The following is a 24,756-nucleotide window of genomic DNA, read 5'->3' on the forward strand; positions in this document are numbered from 1 at the left end:
TAGATCCCCTCCCTTAAATGCCCCTCTCCATACCTGAGGTTTGCGGCAGGTGTATCAGGGCAAGGCACATTTTCTCATTACCAGTGTGGGGCATATCTTCCCTATTACACTGTTATAGATGTTGGTGGAAAAGAGAGCTTGTACCAGAATGATTAAGCAATTTACTCTTCATGTATGAGAAAATTATGGCCTAAGTAATAAATTAAAAAGTTGCCTAATGATAACCAGGCAAAGATAAAGTCTCTATAGTGCCTTACTTCTTCTGGGACCAGCAGAGGAAAGAGGGCCATTTGAAATCCACTGAGTCTGGAGAACATTTCTACATTGTACCTGTCCCTTTTGTACTTTAGAATAGCCTCAGGACTGCTCTCAACTATGCCAACTAGCTATGGGCCCAAAGCTGTACATCACTAAAGCACATCAGCACTCTGGCCATGCCCCTTCTAACACCTTGCCCCCTACATTGGTGGTGAGGAAGAACTGGCATTACTCTATGCCACTCAGAAAAGGAGTACTTATGGCACCTTAGAGACTAACCAATTTATTTGAGCATAAGCTTTCGTGAGCTACAGCTCACTTCATTGCATGCATACTGTGGAAAGTACAGAAGATGTTTTTATACACACAAACCATGAAAAAATGGGTGATTATCACTACAAAAGGTTTTCTCTCCCCCCACCCCACTCTCCTGCTGGTAATAGCTTATGTAAAGTGATCACTCTCCTTACAATGTGTACGATAATCAAGGTGGGCCATTTCCAGCACAAATCCAGGTTTTCTCCCCCTCCCCAAAACCACCCTCCCCCGCAAAAAACACTCTCCTTTTGGTAATAGCTTATCTAAAGTGATGACTCTCCTTACAATGTGTATGATAATCAAGGTGGGCCATTTCCAGCACAAATCCAGGGTTTAACAAGAATGTCTGAGGGAGGGGGCGAGGGGTAGGAAAAAACAAGGGGAAATAGGTTACCTTGCATAATGACTTAGCCACTCCCAGTCTCTATTCAAGCCTAAGTTAATTGTATCCAGTTTGCAAATGAATTCCAATTCAGCAGTCTCTCGCTGGAGTCTGGATTTGAAGTTTTTCTGTTGTAATATCGCAACTTTCATGTCTGTAATCGCGTGACCAGAGAGATTGAAGTGTTCTCCGACTGGTTTATGAATGTTATAATTCTTGACATCTGATTTGTGTCCATTTATTCTTTTACATAGAGACTGTCCAGTTTGACCAATGTACATGGCAGAGGGGCATTGCTGGCACATGATGGCATATATCACATTGGTAGATGTGCAGGTGAACGAGCCTCTGATAGTGTGGCTGATGTTATTAGGCCCTGTGATGGTGTCCCCTGAATAGATATGTGGGCACAGTTGGCAACGGGCTTTGTTGCAAGGATAGGTTCCTGGGTTAGTGGTTCTGTTGTGTGGTATGTGGTTGCTGGTGAGTATTCGCTTCAGGTTGGGGGGCTGTCTGTAGGCAAGGACTGGCCTGTCTCCCAAGATTTGTGAGAGTGTTGGGTCATCCTTCAGGATAGGTTGTAGATCCTTCATAATGCGTTGGAGGGGTTTTAGTTGGGGGCTGAAGGTGACGGCTAGTGGCGTTCTGTTATTTTCTTTGTTAGGCCTGTCCTGTAGTAGGTGACTTCTGGAAACTCTTCTGGCTCTGTCAATCTGTTTCTTCACTTCAGCAGGTGGGTATTGTAGTTGTAAGAATGCTTGATAGATATCTTGTAGGTGTTTGTCTCTGTCTGAGGGGTTGGAGCAAATGCGGGTGTATCATAGAGCTTGGCTGTAGACAATGGATCGTGTGGTGTGGTCTGGGTGAAAGCTGGAGGCATGTAGGTAGGCATAGCGGTCAGTAGGTTTCCGGTATAGGGTGGTGTTTATGTGACCATCGTTTATTAGCACTGTAGTGTCCAGGAAGTGGATCTCTTGTGTGGACTGGACCAGGCTGAGGTTGATGGTGGGATGGAAATTGTTGAAATCATGGCGGAATTCCTCAAGGGCTTCTTTTCCATGGGTCCAGATGATGAAGATGTCATCAATATAGCGCAAGTAGAGTAGGGGCGTTAGGGGACGAGAGCTGAGGAAGCGTTGTTCTAAGTCAGCCATAAAAATGTTGGCATACGGCGGGGCCATGCGGGTACCCATAGCAGTGCCACTGATTTGAAGGTATACATTGTCCCCAAATGTAAAATAGTTATGGGTAAGGACAAAGTCACAAAGTTCAGCCACCAGGTTAGCCGTGACATTATCGGGGATAGTGTTCTTGACGGCTTGTAGTCCATCTTTGTGTGGAACGTTGGTGTAGAGGGCTTCTACATCCATAGTGGCCAGGATGGTGTTATCAGGAAGATCACCGATGGATTGTAGTTTCCTCAAGAAGTCAGTGGTGTCTCGAAGGTAGCTGGGAGTGCTGGTAGCGTAGGGCCTGAGGAGGGAGTCTACATAGCCAGACGATCCTGCTGTCAGGGTGCCAATGCCTGAGATGATGGGGCGTCCAGGATTTCCAGGTTTATGGATCTTGGGTAGTAGATAGAATATCCCAGGTCGAGGTTCCAGGGGTGTGTCTGTGCGGATATGATCTTGTGCTTTTTCAGGGAGTTTCTTGAACAAATGCTGTAGTTTCTTTTGGTAACTCTCAGTGGGATCAGAGGGTAATGGCTTGCAGAAAGTGGTGTTGGAGAGCTGCCGAGCAGCCTCTTGTTCATATTCCAACCTATTCATGATGACAACAGCACCTCCTTTGTCAGCCTTTTTGATTATGATGTCAGAGTTGTTTCTGAGGCTGTGGATGGCATTGTGTTCTGCACGACTGAGGTTGTGGGGCAAGTGATGCTGCTTTTCCACAATTTCAGCCCGTGCACATCGGCGGAAGCACTCTATGTAGAAGTCCAGTCTGCTGTCTCGACCTTCAGGAGGAGTCCACCTAGAATCCTTCTTTTTATAGTGTTGGTAGGGAGGTCTCTGTGGATTAGTATGTTGTTCAGAGGTGTGTTGGAAATATTCCTTGAGTCAGAGACGTCGAAAATAGGATTCTAGGTCATCACAGAACTGTATCATGTTCGTGGGGGTGGAGGGGCAGAAGGAGAGGACCCGAGATAGGACAGCTGCTTCTGCTGGGCTAAGAATATAGTTGGATAGGTTAACAATATTGCTGGGTGGGCTGAGGGAACCATTGCTGTGGCCTCTTGTGGCATGTAGTAGTTTAGAAAGTTTAATGTCCTTTTTCTTTTGTAGAGAAGCAAATTGTGTGTTGTAAATGGCTTGTCTAGTTTTAGTAAAGTCCAGCCACGAGGAAGTTTGTGTGGAAGGTTGGTTTTTTATGAGAGTATCCATTTTTGAGAGCTCATTCTTTATCTTTCCCTGTTTGCTGTAGAGGATGTTGATCAGGTGGTTCCGCAGTTTCTTTGAGAGCGCGTGGCACAAGCTGTCAGCATAGTCTGTGTGGTCTTTTTTACCTTCAGTCCTTTTGGTACGATGTCCATCTGTTTGCATTTGGAAAGGAAGATGATGTCTGTCTGTATCTGTACAAGTTTTTTCATGCAGTTGATAGATTTCCACTCCATACGGCTAAATGCAGTGCCTTGCATAATGACAGGTTTCAGAGTAACAGCCGTGTTAGTCTGTATTTGCAAAAAGAAAAGGACTCCTTTTCTTTTTGCAAATACAGACTAACACGGCTGTTACTCTGAAACCTGTCTCTATGCCACTCAGAGGCTCTACTATTTTGGAAAGAGTCCCCAGTTGGCCCCAGCCCACTCCACTCCATCAGCTCCCAGCCCCAGGGTTCCGCTTCCCGCCACAGGTGAGTGCAGGACCTTTCCCCAACCCCGCCCCGCCCCCCAGTGACATGGCTGGGGCCAGGGCAAGGAAAGCGGAGCGGGCTGGGGCCGCATTGCTCCGCTTCCTGCTGCCGGTGAGTGCAGAGGGCGTTCTTTCCCCAACCTTCCCACACTCACCAGCAGCGGGAAGCAGAGCAACCCAGCTCCAGCCCACTCCACTCCGTCAGCTCCCAGCCACGGCTCTCCGCTTCCCGCCGCAGGTGATTACAGGGGGCGTCCTTTCCCCAACCTCCCCGCACTCACCGGCGGCGGGAAGCGGAGTGACACGGCTGAGAGGTGGCAGGGTGGAGCGGGCTGGGGCCGTGTTGCTCCGCTTCCCGCTGCTGCTGGTGAGTGCCTGTCAGGGGGCAGAGGGTGTGGATAGGGGTCGGAGCAGTCAGGGGACGGGGGGCGGTCAGGGAACAAGGAACAGTGAGGGCTAAAACAAGTTTGATATAACGTGGTCTCACCTATAACGCGGTGAGATTTTCTGTCTCCCAAGGGGGGGGGGGCGTGTACATACCCCGATATAACGCGGTATATATATATATAAATATATATATAGCTTTGAGGGGAAATTTAAACAGAAAAATACGAATGATAATTGGAAATAGTTTAAGAACATTTTACAAGATAGCCAAATGACCACAATCCCACAACTCAGAAAGAAGTCCATATTAGTTAAAAAAGCAACCTGTCTTAGAAGTGAAGGCATCTATAAACAAATTGATATAATAAATAACAAATAGAAGAAAGGAGAAGTTGATAGTGATGAATATAAATCAGAAGCTAGAAAAAATTATCCTTTTGATAATTGAGGCAAAAGGATACAAGGAAAAATCTGTGGCCTGCAGAGTTAAGGATGATAAGAAATTTTAAAAAGTTTATTAGGAACAAAAAGAACCCTAATAATGGTATTGGTCCATTTGGAAATGTTAGAATTATCAACAGTAATGTGGAGGAGGCAGAAGTGTTCAATAAATATTTCTACACAGATAATGTAGTCATATCATATAATGATGAAACACTTTCTATTCCAATAGCAACTTAGGTGAATGTTAAACAGCAGCTATTAAAGTTAAACATTTTTAAATCAGCAGGTCCAAATAACTTGCATCCAAGAGCTTTGAAAAAGCTGGGTAGGGAGTGTACTGGACAGTTAATGTTGATTTTCAATAAGTCTGGGAACACTGGAGAATTTCCTTGAGAAGACAGGTCTACTCCATGGCAAACCAAATTATCATCATCCTGTGAGCACATTTAGGGATCTTTTGACGCCACTTGTGTTTTGCATGAGAAACAAAAGGAAAAAAACACAACAGAAACAACCAAAAAAACACAACACAAAAGAAAAAGAAGCTCAAGAGATTTTAAGACCTTGATGGACCGTGCCACAAGCAACACTTATTAAAAAAAAAACGAACAGGTGAGAAGGGAAACAAAATAGTGAATAGGTCTTAGAAAGACCTTTCTCAAAGTCAAATAAAAAAGGAGTTCCCTGAAGCACCACTGAAAGGGAGCTCCTCATTCATCTTCACAGAAAGAAAACTGTCATTTAACATAAGTGCTGACCACCATTATGCCTACTTCCTGTTGAGGCTATTTAAAGATTCAAAACTTTGAACTAAATATTTTCCACATCATCTTCTGGGGGGAAAGATCTAAGAGTTGAGATTTATTATCACTAATTACTTTTGTATGCTAAAAACACTGAATAAGGATATTCTAAGCAACCAGTGTGAAATATAACTTTTCTAAGTGCAAACAATTCTTAGATTATATACTCAATATATGGATAATCCTCCTCCTTTTCTTTTTCCGTTCCCCACAATGTATTTTCTTCAGTTTCATATTTTGGTAATACATGCACAAATTATTTCAACATGTTATATAGGAGAATAGTTATATTGATAAATATATGCACCATTTGTTCCATCAAAACCTTTGGGAAGTATAACAAAGATTTACAGGTGGTGTTAACAGTAAATGTAGTTCTTTAATGTTAGCGTCTCTTCTTGTTCTTGGTGAATTTGTAAGCCAGTTGATACCAATTTGGCTTCCAGACTTTTCTTTCATGTCAAAAGATTCCGAACAAGTACACCCTGTATACTAAGAATACCTGTTCCGGTTGAATTCTTCTAAAATTGTCTAGTTTCCCCGAAGTATCTGTTGTAATGAGAACTGCCTTTTAAAGCTTATATTTTATTTTTTAAAAGATTTATAATAATGCTTATTTTTTTTACTCTGGCCTTGACCCTGCAAAGACTTACACATGCCTACCTTCACATATTGTGAGTAGTTCTGTAATTGCAAGATCAGGACTCCTGGGTACCATAAAAAGCAACTAAATATCAAGATCCCAGAACTGAGATGCTCCACAACATGCATTCACAGGAAAATTTCTAATGAAGTTTCTTTTTAATGATTCACAAAGAAAGCTGGACTTTGAATGAAAAACCCATGCTTAAAGAAGGTAAGAAATGCTGACATTAAAGAATCATCATGTTTTCCATAATTCCCCCTCTGTTTTCTAATAGATTAAAAAGGTAGCACAGGATAACAACTACTGATTTATAAACATTGAAATATGAATAAAAAATTGTTAAGGGTAAGATTGCAAGCTTCGACAGCTATATTTTTAATTATTTATAATTATGGATCGTGAATGAGTACAGAAGAGGTAACACTTAGGCCAAGTCCTTGCTGGCATAAATGGGTTTTGCCAATTCTTCTTTTACATAGAAATGCTAATCTGCTTAAAATGATATTGCTGACAGAACAAAGGTAACACGTTGTATTGGAAGATATAAGATAGAGATACATAAAAATGAAATGATAAATAAAAGCCCTGTTTTTCTGGGAAGACCCAGGGCAGGGTAACATAAAATGACATGACCCAGAAACTGCAAAGCCAGCAAGAAAAACACAGGCCCAAACTGGAGAAACACCCGACCCAAAAAATGAAGGACAAGATTGAAGGATCAGACTAGGGGATCAGTAACGGAAACAACTATCATGGAAGGTGGTAACTTGTGCCCATTTACCAGTTCCATCTAGTCTATTATTATTTGCCTGCCATAAATGTATGGCCAAATACTACAGGTATAATAATTTTGTCTGAAATTGTATTAAATAAAGACAAAAATTGATTAAGCCTAAATGGGGTGGACTTGTGACTCAGTTTCCCAATTTTCACCCCAACAGGGCCCAACAGCTGTAACATATACAAATTTGCACTCCAAACTAGTACCACTCCAAGCAAGATCCCTTTTATCTAGCGGGCAAAGAATATGGACAACAATAGCCTTTAGCAGAGGTTCTCAAACTGTGGTCCACAGACCACCAGTGGTCCACAAGCTCCACTCAGGTGGTCCATGGATAGGTACCTCTAAGGTGCACGCCTGGGCAGCCACACATGAGAAAATGAAGGGCCACCCACCTAATTAGGGCACATCCATCGCATTTGAAAGGTAAGACTACCGATATTAAAATACGAGTTGTGTGCTTTCATTTGTAGAACCAAAAGATGTTAATTATTAAGGTGTTTTTATATAGCACTTTTACCCAAAGCGCTTTACAATAGTTAGCAAACAGTACAAACAACATTTGGAAAGATCGTTAAGTGGTCCGCCGAGGCCCCCAGCAATTTTCAAGTGATCCGCAGAAAAAAAAGTTTGAGAACCACTCATCTATAGGAATCAACAACACATGTACACTCCCTGCCAGTTTACAAAAACAGAACCAACAAATCCTACAGTAGAAGCAGACTGATTTTGTTTATATTGTGATCAAGTAGAACCATTATATTTATTTTCACAAATATACTGTGCTAATCTGCAGTTCATTTCAATGTTCAAGCAGTATTTTTTAATTAAAGAAAATACATTGCACCTAATTCTATTCCACCAGTGAAAATACAGAGAAATTCCAAGAGTTACAGCAAAGTAACAAAGACCATATTTTATTCTAATGGGAGTGTTGCCTAACCAAGTACTAACTACCATAAATAAAAGATCAATATAAGTTTTAGGATCTGAGCTACTGACACACTGCAATAACCTGAGAGCTCAGCTATGTTTTAGAAACTTCATACTATTTCTGAGTACGTAATATGACAAGCCAACAAGCAAATAGAAGAAATAATTAGTTTTCACACGACAGTGACTTTTATATCAAAGGTATTGCTTGTAGTCACTGAAATAGTGGACAAAGTTACCTTCATGTGATATGTTCAATTAATTTTAAAGATAAATTGTATTTGTTGCCTAAAGTAATTTCCTGTTGGAATGTGCCTAGAAACACAATGATGTTTTGGGGATGATTCAAATATTTTTCCTATGAAGGAAATGCTTGTTAGTGGAATGCACTGTTCCATGTTATAATTGTTGATTATTTATTAAGCATCTGCAATGTACTCAGCGCTGTACAAAACATGTCTACCAAATTGCAAAATATTTCAGGAAATGACTGAGGCCTAAAACTGAGCCTCGTTAACTCTTAACTCAATGTTTTTTCCAGGTTTATTTTAATTTTTTTCCACATTTCTCTCTCTAAATTTTATTTGCAGCAAATAAACACAAAAGGCCAAGTTCTATCCTCATTTACAATGGAGTAAACCTGCAGTAGATCCATTGTAAGTTTAAGTAATATTTTCTGCATTTCATTTTAAGTGAGGCTCCCTCATAAAACCATTTACAAAGCTGTGAAGGAAAACTTGTTATAATAAAAGAAGATTACTTTATAATGTGATCCACATCGTTTAATAATTTTTTCATTAAATAAATTCAAATACATTTTTATATTCGATTACAAGAATTTAATGGAATACAGATGAATGGTCACTATGACCCAATTTTCCTACTTTAATTATGCTTAATGAGGTTGTTCTATAGCTTTTTTTAAAAAAAAATTCTAGCCAAGATCTACATTATAAACATTGTGGATCTGGACATTGACTCAGGTTTCAGTACAGCAAAACAATAATTTAAATCACTGTATAAACAAATATGCTAAATTAAAAATAGTTCTGATATTTAGTGCAATAAATACAGAGCTGCAGATGTTCTCTCTTGTGACAAGAGATTCATCTCCGGAACAGAAATGCATCACAAAAATTTATTTCCCACATCTCCTGGGGGAACATACAGAAACCTACACCTCAAAGTCACCTTCTGAAATGATTCTTTTTGAATTACCTTTCTCCAAAAAACAGTATCATTTTGTGTTTAAAATGTTTTACTTCACAAAAGAATTGAACACTAGTGTATAATGTGGACCTAAAGAACCATTTATATCTATAGTAATAGAGTCCCTCTGGCAACCAAAAAGGGGGAAATTACTTTGCATCAAGCACACTGTGTTTAGTTATATATATTTTAAATATTTATCTGAACCAAATCAATGGTATTACATATGTGACGTTTCACTCCATATTCTTTATGAAAATATGGTTATGATATGAATATGACATAACTGAGATGTATTTTATTCAAGATGGGTCTTGTAAGGTATCATTGGAAAGGTTATAATTTACTGAATGTGATTATCCAATGTGTATGCCTGTATCATTTCTGTATCCGAAATTAGGAATATTGACTATGTATCTGTATTTCACCTATGCTACTTTGGGTGACGCCTACTGCTAACACTTCAGGTGCAACAGTGGAAAAGCCAGACAGGGTGGATGGCCCATCAGCAAGGACAATGGACTGTGAAAAGGCTTGGCCTTCCTGTGGATGCTCCATATTGCCACTGACTCATGGATGCTGTGATACGACAGAGTCAGGTAGTCTTGTCACCTGATAATAAATATTACTTGGGATTTCTTGTAACTTTCCACTGGAAAGGAAGGGGGGGTCAAGTTTGGGAAACAAAGGATTCCCGTCTTATGTAAATCCTATTTAAGAGTGGGGAGGTAGTCAAACAGGACTCCTTCTCTCTATGGCCTGTCTGCCCAAGAAGAAAGACTGCTAAAGTCACCTGAAGGGAAGGCAAGGGGGGAGTCCAGACTGAGACAGGAGTCCAGTCTGAAAAGGAATATAACTGGAAATCTGAACCCCAGAAACTTTGCAACCGGCCTAAAACAACATTTAGGGTGCAAATTTACATTTTGTAACCTGTTTCTTAAGTATATTGAGCTTAGCTTGTGCATTTTGCTTTATTTGGTCAGTAATCTGCTTTGTTCTGTCTCTTAAAAAATAATTTTTTGTAGTTAATAAACTTATTCGTTGTTTATAATATAACCCAGTTTATAGTTTAACCGGTACATAGTCTAACTTGGGGGGGTGGCAAGAAGTTGTGCATATCTCCCTCCACATTGAGCGAGGGGATAAATTTCATAAACCCTTTGAGTTTATACCCTTTAAAGGGAGAGCGCCCCTGAGGCTGAATCTTTCCAGAGCGGATCTCTGCCTCTCTGTGCAGCTGGGTGTGGCCCTGACTGTGTACTTGGCTGGAAGAGGCTAGTGAGCCTAACCCAGCAAAGTCAGGTAAAAGGAGACCTAGGCTGGCAGAATAGGCTGATTGAGCAGAGGAGGTTCAGTTAAACCCCAGCACATCAGATGACACCCCAAAGGGCCCAATCCCTTCACAACACAGTACATATATTTTACTACACAAAACTTGCAAACAATGAATATTCAGTTGGAAACAGCTCATTATCCAGCCTCTTTTTTGCTAAAATACTTACACAGTAGTATGATTTGCATGGAAATGCTCAAGTTATCAGTATGAATTTGAGTAAGCACATCACCCATGTACAGACAAGTGTTCAAGGCCACCAATAAGCGGGGCAGGCAAAAGCAGTAAAATGTTCTGGGTTCAAGCCTATGCTGAGGGGGATGAGGAAGTAGTGACACTATCTGGTACCCTAACAGGAGATCAGACTTCTGGCCTTGGAATCTGTGATTCTACAAGCAAATGTTACACATTAAAATTTGAGGGAGGTGGCTCACAATAAGAACCTGCACTGGAGCCCATCTTTCTATTCCACTGTCACTGCTCCGACCACACCTTTTAGGTCCTAGTTTTGTCTTATCTCAGCTGTACACAATTACTACTGCTACTCTTGGGTGAATTCTGCACCACTGAGCATGCACAGAATTGATGTCCCCTGCAGATTTCTTTGCTTCCCCACAGAAAAATAACTGTCCAACAGGGAAGCAAAGGGAAGCCACATGAGCAGTCATGTGACCCTCCCCAAGCAATATGTTTCAGGTGCCCGGGGCTGCCGGCAGAGAGGTAAATCACTGTGGGGGCATGGGGCAGGACTGGGGAAGACCCAGGTGGTGGTTCCTACCCTGCACTGGGCTCAGCTGTTAGTCCTGGCTGGGCTGGAGTGGATGGAACATTCTCTTCCCGTGCATGGCTATGTCAGACCCACCCCCAAATTTCTCCCCTGACTGTAGTACAATCTTCAGACTCACACACACATGCTTCCTGCAGCCATTGCTCCTCAGTTGCAGGGGGAAGGATCCATGTAAAGGGAGCTGCTCCCTCATCTGCCCAACCCCCGTGCATCCAGACCCCCTCATAACCAGACCCTCTGGCTGAGCCTCACCCTCCTGCAATCAGAACCCTTGTGACGAGCCCCTCTCCCCCTGCACCTGGACCACCCTGACAAGCCACCCTCACCCAAATCCCACCCCCACTGAGCCCCACCCAGCTGCACCTGGATCCCCATCCCACTGAGCTCCCCACACCCATGCAGCGCTCTATCCCACCCCCCACCCCCCTCTGCTGAGTCCCAAACATCTTCACCTGGACCCCACTACAGAGTCCCATTATTGTTGCACCCAGAACCCCCCAACAAGCCCCTGTGAATCCAGATCCCACCCACATGCAGATCCCCCACTGAGCCATCCTCATCCAGATTGTCCCACACAGAAACCTCTGAACCCACACCTAGATCTCCCCACACTAAGCCCCTCCACACTTGGATCCTGCCTTGCTGAGCCTGCCTGCCCACACCTGGTGCACATGGCATGGAGGAGCTGGGCCCTGGGGTGTTTCTGGGGCAGGACCGGTCCTTGCACTGTGTCAGGGTTGAGTACAGCCTCACCGCTGAGTCCATGTCCCGGGGGTGGAGCGGGAATTGCACAGTGATCTACCACCTCTGTGCAGCCAGTGGCCTCCCTAATGCCATACTGCAGACTCCACATTTATTTGACAAATAAAATTTGAAGAATTTTAAAATATTGTGCACAGAATTTAAGTTTTTGGCGCAGGAGTACTACTGCATCTAAGGACACCACTAGCACTGCCTCCTTCAGCCTACGAGGTGGTCTGATTCTATTACTTGTCCCAGACTCTACAGATCCTGGCTGCAGCTCTGTAACTTATTTATCTGAATACAGCTGAAAAGGAGTTATGGTTAAAAGGGACTGTGACAAATAAGTTAAACACAGAAGTGGTGACTGGAAGGGTTTTCAAGGGTTATGAGAGAGACTCAGCACATCACTTTCCAGTGAGTGGGAGGGGAGGAATCCCCCTCAACATTATTTATCAATCTGGAATGAGAGAGGACGCTCTTTTCCCGGAGCATTCTCCAGTGAACAAAAAGAGTTCTCCCAGAATCCTAGATAAATTCAAAAAACAAAAATCAGGAAACCTCATCCAATTGACAGCACACTTCTTTCATCTCTGCTTTACTCCAACGGGAGCTGGAATAACCTCCCATTTTTGTCCCTCTTTTTCCTGTCCCTCTTCCTGCTCCGATTCCTTAATCCTGTTAAAAAGTCACTAGAGGAAAATAAAGAACTGGATTCAAAGAGCAGAGAGCGGAACTTTATGCATCTGGGACTGCAGCCAAAGAAAAATTTAGGTGACGGGGGGAGTCTGTCTTACATTTTCTGTCTTTCATTATTCTTTGCCTCTATTTCCCTCGTAGATGGCTCTATAATGATTGTAGTCTGGAATGTTCCTCAGGATGAGAGAAAGGGGGGATTAATCACACACAGTCTTACATACAATGTTTTTTTATATCTATTTACAAAGACTATCAGGTTAGTAAAATGTTGCCAATCTTAATCATGTCCCTTTAAATTCAACATAGAGTGGAAAATCACATGATATTCTTTTATTGTACCACATATTGTACTACATTAAACCTACTTTCCTCTGGTTCTCCTCATTTATATGGTTCAGGAATATGCAATTACAAATGAGAAGAAAGACAACAAAAAGAGCACTCATTTAATGCACATTTTCACACACCTTCCCTCTAGTGATTCCAGCATTGTTCTTACCTCTTACTGCTACCACAGGCTACTTTTTGAAGTTCCATTTCTTTGTAATGTATCAATTTAATTTTTGATCAGCGTGCTTTGAAAGCAAATATTACAGGCAGGAGTAACCTTTACAGGCAGCTTCACAGACACCCTGTAACCTAAAGTTTTATATATTATGCTACACACAGAATAAAATACTAGAGCTGGTCACAGTGTACTCAATTAACTTTCACATTTTTCATCAAAAATAAATTCAATGAATATTCCATCAGTTCTACTTCTGATCAATTATTATACAAGACTACATCAAACAAAATCCCCCTAAAAACAGCAGATAAATAAAAAATGCACATTATCCCTGTCTAAATTTAGTCCAGATAGAATTACTAAAAGTCTCAGTAAACTGAAAAGGTAACAATATCCAAACAGAAAAGAACTAGTTCTACAATCACTTAGAAACAGCACTATGTATGACAAAGATTCAAGCGGAAGTCTATAAACATGCTGTGGTTTCTCATCAACTCTCATCATTTCTGGATCCTAGTAAGTAAATCAAATCCAAGCAAGTGTTTACTTTGGAGTTGTCATGGCAATCTTTTTAGTTATCAGCTACTCTTTCTTCCTTCTCTAATTGCTGTGAGAGAGCTCTATATAACCTCTCTTTCTAGAAAGAAAATGGTTGCTTCTGAGCACGACAGGATGCTTTTTCCCCTTATTGTCAACCTGACTGAACAGCACTGTAAGCCAAAGTTCAACACACTCGTGTTTATTGATCTGCATTTACAAATGCTGTTGAACAGCCGAACTCCCTTTTTTAGAATCAGAAAGGCCAACTGATATTTGGTAGAGTGGACCAATTACAAATTGTGTCCACCTTGGTCTAATTATTCCATTCTCCCTTTTATGCCCTAAGTTTGCAGCCCAAGGTGTTCCTAACTTGCATTTTTCAGCTTTCACAGTCAGGTCTTAACTTATGATTCCTAAAGGAAGCAATCTACATGGTTGCCCCAGTTTGGCTTTCCAAGCTGTGAGAGTTGGGCAGCCCCAGTGGTAATCTCAGGTTTGGTTTTCTCAGGTTTAACAGCAATTAAAGCCAAAGTGAATTCATTCAGTCCCTCCAGCACTTTGCTTACCATTCCCTGGAAAGTTGTAGCCAGATCGAGTGTGCAAAAGGATAGTTTAGGGATCTCAAACAACCTAGAGGGGTATTGAAGGCTGACACCATCAGTCAAAGATATTTGCTCATAACCTTTCTTCAAATCAATCATAGAAACAAAGTAGGCAAGTACTAACCTGTCCAATTAATTACCTGGTCTGGGTTCAACCTGCAGTATTTATAGAAACATGTGGGACAAGTCCTTTAAGGTATAAATAATATTAGAGAAATCCAGAACTTTCTGAAAGCCTGTTTACACACATCCATTTCATGTTATCTATTTCCTTCTTAGTCACCTGATCTATTCTCTTGCCAATTCCAAAGGTCACTCTCTCCAATGGGATCTATGTCTATTGGATTCTTGGCCAAACGTACAGGCTCTGTGTGAATCAGTGCATGTGTGCAGCTTGGGGTACTATGATACTGAGACATGCTACAGAAAGAAGTTTTTGAGGTTTCTGGACTCTGAGTGACAGATACTAGAAAGCATTTCTTAGCTAGGAGAGGAAGATAGGATGATGTGTCTGGGATCAGACGGAAGCAAGTACCAGAGGTGTGTCTGGGTCTGAGAGTGGGGAAAGGTGTAAAATCATACTGGTAATGCTGTATTTCAGAGATGCAGAAGAAAGGAGAGATGCAATGCCAGCTGGTTCTCTGGGGAAGGATGGAGTAGTATCAATTTTTAACGGCATCCCTCTTTTCTTGTGTGTGAGTGGGATGATGACAGGCATCCTAGTATTTTAATTGCTTTTCTGACTGTAGCTTCACATTGATTAAAACATTTTTTCCCCGAGAACAGACATGGCTTATGGGAGGGAACAGAAAACCCAAAAGGAGTTTCAGTATATTCAGCAGTTTCATGACAGAGTACCATCTAATGAGCCCCACAATCAGTCAAGGTCTCTCCTAGTGCAGAAATCCAGAAGCATACCATGAAACTAACATTTGGGAATGCTAATATCTTCCAAAGTTCCTGATCAGCACAATCCCTGGATTCTAAACAACCCAACGAAATATGAAGGCTCATTTGTCAGTTGTATTAGTTAACATTTCTCCCCATTATCAATGCAGGTACAAAGACCACTGGACTTTCATATCCTCCCTAGCAATGTTGTTGCTTACAAGTATTGTAAGTAAAGTTTCATGATCAACTCAGGAAACACACAAGTTACATACATTTTCTTACAATTTTTGCATCGTTAGTAATGCATTTTTGTAAAAAATCTTTCTACGGCCTTTTTATTTCCTTTATCAGCTTGAAAAAGTAGTAATTGCCTGCCTCCATGTTCGAGCATTTTTTCACCTTTTCCAGTTTCTTTACATTCTGAAAATATACTTCCTTTTTCAGGATATGACCTTCACCTTCTTTTCAATACAAAGGCAAAGCAGTCATCAACCTCATTTATCACTAACTTTGTACTCATGTCACTAAAAGGCCCCAGTGATACCTTGGTCAGCCCGTTTGCGTCTGTTGTATACAGAAGGTGACCTAAAAACATACCAACTAGTCAAACAAGCTTTAGAATTATGTACTGAATGCTCCAAGTAAACAATATAAGAAGAGAATGAAGTACATTTGTAATTCAGAACTACTTGCCCCCTTTTGCAGGTATGCTGACATCCAGATTTATCATAGCCCCGTTGCTCCTGGTTGCCATGAGGGCCCACCATTCATTCTGCTGGTGACACCAAACCCATCTCTGACTGAATTCTCCTAGAGGCTTAAGAGTTTGCCTGTAAGCTCCTATATTTTCTCCTGTTGCTTTAACCCTCACTTCCTCATCTACTGCCTTCTCCCCACCCCGCGCCAAAAAAGGAAAAGGGGCTAGCTACTTTACATTTTACCCTGATTATTGACGCATACTACATGTAATTTTAAAGCTGTTGGAACTTATTTTCACTGTGTTATAATATACATAGAAACTGACAGTAACTGCTATGGCTGAATATCTAAAACTAGACAGCAAATTATTTTTGCTAAGCCAAATGCAGCAATTACTAGCACTACCTGTTAAGGGAAAAAGCAGAACTACAAATCATTACTGTTAATCCACAAACCAAATAATGGTATTACGGGAAAAAGTACCAACTTTTTCCACTGTTTATTTTGACCCTTTCCATTAAAAAAAAGGTTAGCAGATTGAAACTTAGACTGAAAATCCTCTATATAGCCATAAAAGAAATATATCATGGACAATGTCAGTGCAAGCTCTCTCATATTGCCCCATCATAGTGCTTCAAACAGGTTCATTAATTCTCTGATCTCTCTGTTGAGACAAAGGTGCTGTTTATTGACAATTCTAGTGATAGTTTTGTGATGTGGATTCCTGTTCACTGGGAAATGCCTGGCCTCGGACAGTCAGATGATCAAGATTTTCAGTCAGATTTTCACACAGATGATCAAGCAAGCAGCAGATGAACACAACTTTCAAGTTATTACCAACTTGGGCTTGATTTGCAGAAGCAACCTGGAGGTGAAAGGCTCTATAAACTCATTATCAATCCCATTATAAACTTATGATTTAATATTGGAATTTTTATTGAGATACATTCATTTCAAAATTTGTTAGAACAACTTGAAAAAATCTGGAAAGAGGTTTCAAAATAATAATTAATGTAGGCTACAGAATAAAGTGGATCCTCATGTCAGCACTGTGGATAACATTCTTGGAAGACTGGGACCTGACTGAATTATGCCTCTAGGTTTTGTGGATAGCGTGTATTTGTCTGATTTTGTTTTTTAATAAACATTTACGATAAACTGTTTCTATCCAAGGTTATTATTCTAAGATTCCAGAACATACACAGACTTTCTGGCTGTTTACTGACAATACATTTCTAGGATACCTTTAAAGAATGTCTTACTATTTATTCTACTTTTCTTTCATTTTTTGAAATTGTATTTGCTACCTCAAACTTCCTTAAAAACACACAGACTCTTTGAATTATAGTGCCATTTTCTCACAGCTTGTGAGGGAAAGTATCACATGTCAAACAGAAACCTGGGGACCAGAATACAATAGCTAGCAATAGTGTGACAATTTGCCACCCACCAACTTAATGGCTGGGAAACTTGATTGTATCTGCAAGGTGGCAGATGGCTTTAGGATAAAGGGAGAACATACCCTACTGCCCAACCAGAGAGATGTGAGGCCATTAGCTCTTGTTCCCAAATCATTTATTTAAAGCCCAGTCCAGGGTTTCTCAGGCCTCTTGCACCAATCATGGAGACACAATTACGAAAATATACTAGGAATACTATTTAGGAATTTAATATTAGGAATTTGTATGAATGTTCGTTTGTTGCAACTTGCAGCCGGGGTTCAGTGTGGATATAAGGCCAAAAAGCCAGCAACCAGAACATAAGAGACATGGGATTTCACTGGTAGACCCTACGTCTGTGGGAAAAAGTCCTGAAGTCCTTGCAGACTGGGGTCCCTCTTTGGTACCTTCTGACCTCTTTGCAGGGGGAAGACAAGAGGATTTAGCCGAGCAAGCTGAACCCTTGGGTTAGGGCAGTGGAGAGCTACCCTGAGTTATGGGCTATATGAGAGATGCCCAGTAAACCTCACACTGAATTCACCTAAATGCCTAGTTTGGGAAGAGAGGCAGATAGTGACCCTCTCCAATTTTACATTTTAAAAAGATGCAGCCTGCTGCTTAAAATCCATCCCTGTCTTTCCTCATTAATTTGTGTCCCCGATCTAAGATTCATTATATAAAAGGCAGAGATGGATTTACAGGCACTTTTGAAATGATTTCCGAGACTCAAATTACATAGATTTTTTTCCCTGCAAGTTATTCACTGTAAGTTGAGAATATATTTCTATTTTTCTAAGTAACTTTATCTTAATGAGCAAATGCGTAGCATGTGGACTATTAAACATTCTCATACCCAATCAGCTGTAAGAGTAAGTCAACAGTTTGACAAGCAAATCAAACCTGACCCATATGCAGTAAACAAGGTCTATATTTTTAAATGGAAACAAACATCTTTATATTAACAAGGTTCAAAGTCACCACGCAGAATGAAATATAAAGTAGGCATATGTTTTGCCAACTTATCAATTTGGTTGATTTTCTTAAAAAGCAACACTCTGCTTCCTTCCCCAAACCTGAAGAGCTCTGTGTAGCTCAAAAGCTTGTACCTTCCACCAACAGAAGTTTGTCCAATAAAAGATATTCCCTCACTTACCTTGTCTCTCATATCTTGGAAACATCATAGCTACAGCAATACCACAAACAATTTTGTTCTTAAAATGCAGTGATATTGGTTATTTCATTAGTTAAACAATTTCCATTTGACCAGCAAAATGAGTCACCAGATAGCCTCAGATTAATCCTCTCAGGGATGAAGTAGTATCTTAATTCACTAATGTATTTTTAATAGGTGTTGATTCTTTGCTTCCTATTTTACTTACTGGTCGCTAAATTGGAGGATTGGCATTAAGGCTCAGATTTGCATCCCATGGAACATGGGTGTCTAACTTCCCTAGGCTCTGTTGAAAATCCCAATCTAAGATCACTTGACTCAAATGACTTAACACTAACATTTTGGAATGGTTCTCAAGAAGTAGAATAATATTTTAGCTGTTTTAATTCCAGTTTTATTAGGAAAGAAAGTAATAAACTTACCTGGTACATTCTTGTCAGTATTGGGTACATTTTTTCTAGGTGTTGCACTGAGAAAAGAGGTATGCTTTCTTTTAGCCAGTGTGGTTCGGGGAGGCATGTAGTGGCTTTTACTGTGTGATTTCTCAAATGATTTTTGAACCTCATAGGAGCCTGGTGGTGGAACTTCCTATAGTATTAAAGAAAATAAGAAAAAACTGTAAACTGAAATAACCCAGAATTCAATCAGTGTGGTAAGCCATTACAACCACCTCTGTAACACAAATTGCAGGAAAGCACCACATACTTAATTTAAAAAACAAACAAACATTGTTTCTTATGTCTGCTACAGATAGATTTCAATATCAGTATAATACTAGTTTTATTGCATCACTAGACCTTTAGTTTAATAAAAGGAATAATTTATTATGGGGGAAAAGCCACAAGTGCAGAACAGGCATAAAATTGTTATAACTATTTATTAAATCCTGCCAAATGCCTGGAAGTCTGTTAAGACACTGAGGTTCCACTACAGGGTGTGTTAGGAAACTGTGCCCAAAATCCAGACTGAAAACTGAGGGGCACTTTGAGCTCAGGAAAGGAATAGCCAATGTCCTTTCAGAACTAGAGCTGGGCAAATTCCCCTCTCCTACCAAATATTAAATTGTGTATAACTAATTAAATAGTCATTGGAGCAAGAACATGGAGTTGTTTCCTATATTGTAGAGGAATACTCTAGGGTAATCAGAGTGGGTCTCTCTCAGTCTTTCCTGTTGAAGCTGTACCACACTGGGCGAGAGACAGCTATCGAGAATGACGCTATAACCTGGTGGTTAAGGCACTCACCTAGGTAGTGGGAGACTCAAGTTTATGTCCTTACACCAATTTTTTTTTTTTATACACAGTGGAACAGCTTCCACAAGAGAGACTCCTACACCAGGATATCCCATAGTCCAGTAACTAGGATTCTCCCTTACAATGTGGGAGACCCAAATTGGAATCTCTTCTCCAGATCAGGCTTGGAGAATTGAACTTGGATCACACAAATCCCAGGTAAGTGCCCTAACCACAGGGCTACAGCTTATAAGGGAGGCAGCACCACTGCTCTTCCCTTCTACAGTGAATGGCAGGAGGGCCTCTCTCACATTATCAGTTTTGATTTATCTTAAAAAAAGATTATTAATATTAACATTTCTATGTAATATTGTGACTAGTGATAAAGTATTTCTGTATTCAACAATTTTTAATTTAATGGTTCTTGTTCCATTCTAGTTGGAGGGTTCTTAGATTTATTGGACAAGATGAATCTCCTAATTTCAGATTTAGTAATTTCCAATTAAGCTAAAATATTTACTCTTACTCATTTATAAATCCTTACTGCTATGCTCCTGTACTAACATTTTAATCAACATCAAAGCAATACAATTATTAATTACAATAATTCTAGACAAAATATCAAATGTCATATCACCAAAGTCTTATACAGCAGATAATGCTTCCATGTGAAAGTTGAAATATTCCATTTAGAATTAATTCTGCTTGGGTTTGGAGGGGGTCTTTTCTTTGTTTGTTTTCTTCTTCTCTTGTACATATATCACAAGAAACATTTTAGGAAGATATCTTCGCTTTTAAGAAATCATCGCCTTCTAGAGCTGGGTGAATAATGGATTTTTTGGTTCACTGGCAATTCCCAAGTAAGTTTTGTTTTGGATCGAACCAAAAATGAAATACTTTGAAATTTTCAGTGAGTCAATAAATCAAAATTTTTAATTTCAATGTTGAGGAATTTGCCAAAAGCAAAGGAAGACTTGAATCACAAAATGGTGTGGGGAAGGAGGAGGAGCTCCATTATAAGATTTAACCCATGGTTAGGGAACACACCCAGGATGTGGGAGACCAAGGTTGAATTTCCCTCTCAGCCTGAGGTAGAGCAGGGTTGGAACTTGTATCTTCCCACATCCTTGGTGAGCGCCCTAACCTGCCCCTGCAAGCTCTCACTCTCTTTCTCTTGACCCAGAGACTATTCATGATCATTATGAATTTCAACTATGAATGACAATGAATAGTCATCAGATCAGGGGAAAATAACTCTATAGCCTAGGGAGGTTAGGACACTCTCCTTAGATGTGGGAGACCCACATTCAATCCCTGCTCTATCACGTAGAGGGGGAAATTTGACCAAGGCCTCACACATCCTGCGTGAGTACCCTAACCACTGGACTAAAGGTTATAAGGGAGAGCCTCCTCCTCCTTCCCCCCAGTTCCAAGGGAGATATAACCTCTTTCTCCAACAGCTACAGAATGCTACATTAGATATTCTGCAGCTGCCAGGAAATACATCTTACAGACACACCCAGTTTTATAATCATATGATTGTGAGAGCAGGTTGTTCTTTGAATAGTTACAATTATTCCTTGGCTGGCTGACATTCAAACGCCCCACAGCCCAAACATCACAGCATCTTCCTATCTGTCTGCTTAACATTAGAAGTCAGCCTGGGAGAATCAGTAAAGGACCAAAAACCAAAAGACCACACACATCACTGTCCCTTCCGTTCACCCTAAATATTGCAATTTATTATTTAGCATGTGCATAGTCATCTAGCCAAGCAATGGCATCTTCAGTGGCATGATGCAGTTCTTCTAGGCCACCGCTGAACCTAGTCAGCAGGTGTCATAAATATAAAGGGAAGGCTAACCACCTTTAAATCCCTCCTGGCCAGAGGAAAAAACCCTTTCACCTGTAAAGGGTTAAGAAGCTAAAGATAACCTTGCTGGCACCGACCAAAATGACCAATGAGGAGACAAGATACTTTCAAAGCTGGAAGGGGGGGGGGGTAACAAAGGGTTCTCTCTGTCTGTGTCTTTTTTCTTTGCCGGGACCAGAGCAGGAATGCAGGTCAGAATTCCTGGAGAAGGGCTAATAAGCAATCTAGTTAGATATGCATTAGATTCTGTTTTGTTTAAATGGCTGATAAAATAAGTTTTGCTGAATGGAATGGATATTCCTGTTTTTGTGTCTTTTTGTAACTTAAGGTTTTGCCTAGAGGGATTCTCTATGTTTTGAATCTGATTACCCTGTAAGGTATTTACCATCCTGATTTTACAGAGGTGATTCTTTTACTTTTTCTTCTGTTAAAATTCTTCTTTTAAGAACCTGATTGCTTTTTCATTGTTCTTAAGTTCCAAGGGCTTGGGTCTGTGTTCACCTATGCAGATTGGTGAGGATTTTTATCAAGCCTTCCCCAGGAAAGGGGATGTAGGATTTGGGAGAATTTTGGGGGGAAAGATGTTTCCAAGCGGGCTCTTTCCCTGTTATATATTTGTTAGACGTTTGGTGGTGGCAGCAATAAAGTCCAGGGGCAAAAGGTAAAATAGTTTGTACCTTGGGGAAGTTTTAACCTAAGCTGGTAAAAATAAGCTGAGGGGGTTTTTCATGCAGGTCCCCACATCTGTACCCTAGAGTTCAGAGTGGGGAAGGAACCTTGACAGCAGGCATTCATCGACAATGTGTGTCATCGTCTGTGTTGCATAGGAGCTGCACAAAGGGCTATCACAAAAGCTCCAGCGATAATGGTTAGCTGCACAGAGACCTTGCCTGGTCCGGAACCTGTTCAACAGGGACCACTGACGATGGAGCAGGTCAAAACCAGCAGGGCAAATTGTGTGGTCAGTGACAACAGACTGGTTGGGGATCATAACAGAGATCCATTCCTTTCGCCAGACATCCAAACACCCTGGCGTGGCGGATGAGACCATAATGGGCGACGTGACAGCAAGCATGCAGCTGGTGGTTTGAAAAGGTCATTGTAGATTGCAATGAGGAAGGATAAGACCCACCAGGACACTCCGGTGATGTAGAGAGATCCCAGAGTTCTTTGTGAGCGCTCCACTACACCTAGGAGGGTATATTCTCTTTTTTAGCATGGAGCTGTACAGGTCCTCACTTGAAACCACAACAGGGGGTGGTTCCAGATTTATAACTCTATTAGTCATTCCAGCAGGTTGTATGGTCCCAACTAGAGAAAAAAGACAGACGAAACACAAGGATTCAATATGGAAATCCTGTAGTATGGGAAACAGAGTGCTCATTCATATGACCGCACCTCCTCCTGAATAGGAGAGACTGGTAATCAAAGTTCAATGGAACCTGTATTTACAGGCTTCTGGGGTGAAATCCTGGACACATTGAAAGCAGTGGGAGTTTTGCCACTGACTCTGATGGAGTTAGGACTTCACCTCTGAAGTTTATATGGCTGGGGAAGCTATAGGCACAAGCTCCTGCATTAGGTTAAAAATCCCCATTTCCCACAAAGAACCTTTTTAATAGGCCTCAGATGAAAGTGAAACAGAAAAAATATATCATTCTGATGCAAAATTTCCTGTAAATAGATAAACAATGTTTTTCTAAGATTTCTGATGTATCAGCAACTCTTTAGGAATTCCAAAAAACCACAAAACTTGTATCTTTGATGTTTTAATGTTTCTTTTTTAAAACATATGCATGAATGTGAAGTACCTTAAAGCAAAACATATTATAAAACAAGAATTGCTATATTTAAGCATGTGAATTCTTCCATTATTTCAACTGAAATTGTGATTTTGCAAGATATATAATTTATTTTGGTGTTTCCATTTGCATCTCTCAAAACACTCTAGGCTCAGTACTGAAGTTAAAAAACACAAGCATTAGTCAATCATACGTCAAAAGGCATAGAAAGGCAATTAGCAAATCAGATATATTGTATATATTGTAAAATTAAGTTTGTTTTTCATCTACTGGAAATTTCATCTAATTTTCAACATCTTACAAATCAAGCACGGTGACTGACAGCACGTCTTTTGCATGGAAGTAATCAACTATGCAAATGGCAGTTTTAAGAATTTAATCTTTTTTGCCTCTGGTAATTTCTTTGCTTTATGTGAATGTTCTCAAATATCACCTTCCAGCTATAATTACATCTAACACAATGTGGCAGGCCAAACAAAACAATGGATCACACCCATGGTGGTGGTGGTGGTGGTGGTGGTGGTGGTGGAGTGGGGGGGTTGTAACAGAACTAATTTCCCATGCCACTGGTTTTCTTTCCCAGTCATTTTCTTAAATTGGCTTGGCCCCTCTTCAGACTTACAAAGTCTTTCTTAAATTACACACAGTTACATATAACAGAAAAAGCAAACAAGTGGGTTACTTGCCCGTTCTTCTATGAGAGACCATTGACCCTTTCAGCTTTCTCCAGTTCTTTCCCTATTCTGTGGGAGAGGAGTTTTTTTATATACCCAGCCCCTTTTCCCAGCAGATTTTGCTGGAGCCATAGACTACAATCCTGTTTGCCATAGGAACTATAGCTCCTACTCTGCCATGCTCTCCTGGTCTAGTGAGAGAGAGGCTGGCTGGAAACACACAGGACCAGCTTAATTCCTTACCACTATGAGGTGAGGAAAGATCAAATTCACCCTGCTCATAGGCCCTAAACCATTAGAAGAGTGGGTTTCTCCATAAGACCATTGCTTCTGCCCCACAAACTACATCACCAGTCCCACGAGTTAAGTTTTAGGAAAACTTTAACAGGACAATACTGGTCCATCCAAAACTGTAAAGGGCAGGTACACCCTGTCACCCACACTTTCTGAGCACACATTTTAACATTTAGCTTAATTCAGACATATAACAACTAAAGCCCTCAATTTAAGATATATCTTTAAAATATTAATTATGCAACATCAACCGAGACAGAAAGGCAGTATACACCCATGTTACTTGCATGCTGGAGGTTATCATCATACTCATTTGAGAGTACTCACCACGTGCTAAAATCCTGGAATGGGGAAAAGGTGGAAATAACTGGGATGTCCCAAGCCACCCAGCTGCACCAGAGAACTCCAACTAAAACAAACCAATTTCTTGTCCAATCTATCACTGCAGTCACCCAGGATTA

At 40.7% G+C, this 24,756-nt stretch overlaps 1 protein-coding gene across 7 annotated transcripts in view; it reads right to left on the minus strand.

Annotated features, from left to right (window-relative positions):
- STPG2 (sperm tail PG-rich repeat containing 2) overlaps window positions 1-24,756 on the minus strand; it is a 398,804-nt gene that overhangs the window by 208,117 nt on the left and 165,931 nt on the right. For all 7 annotated transcript variants that reach the window (XM_037896937.2, XM_043545509.1, XM_043545506.1 and 4 more), the window contains one exon: window positions 18,843-19,008. In XM_037896937.2, the coding sequence (XP_037752865.1) occupies window positions 18,843-19,008 (166 nt within the window). The remainder of the gene's footprint in view (window positions 1-18,842; window positions 19,009-24,756) is intronic.

Source organism: Chelonia mydas, chromosome 4 (genome assembly GCF_015237465.2).
Source record: "Chelonia mydas isolate rCheMyd1 chromosome 4, rCheMyd1.pri.v2, whole genome shotgun sequence".
Lineage (NCBI taxonomy): Eukaryota > Metazoa > Chordata > Testudines > Cheloniidae > Chelonia > Chelonia mydas.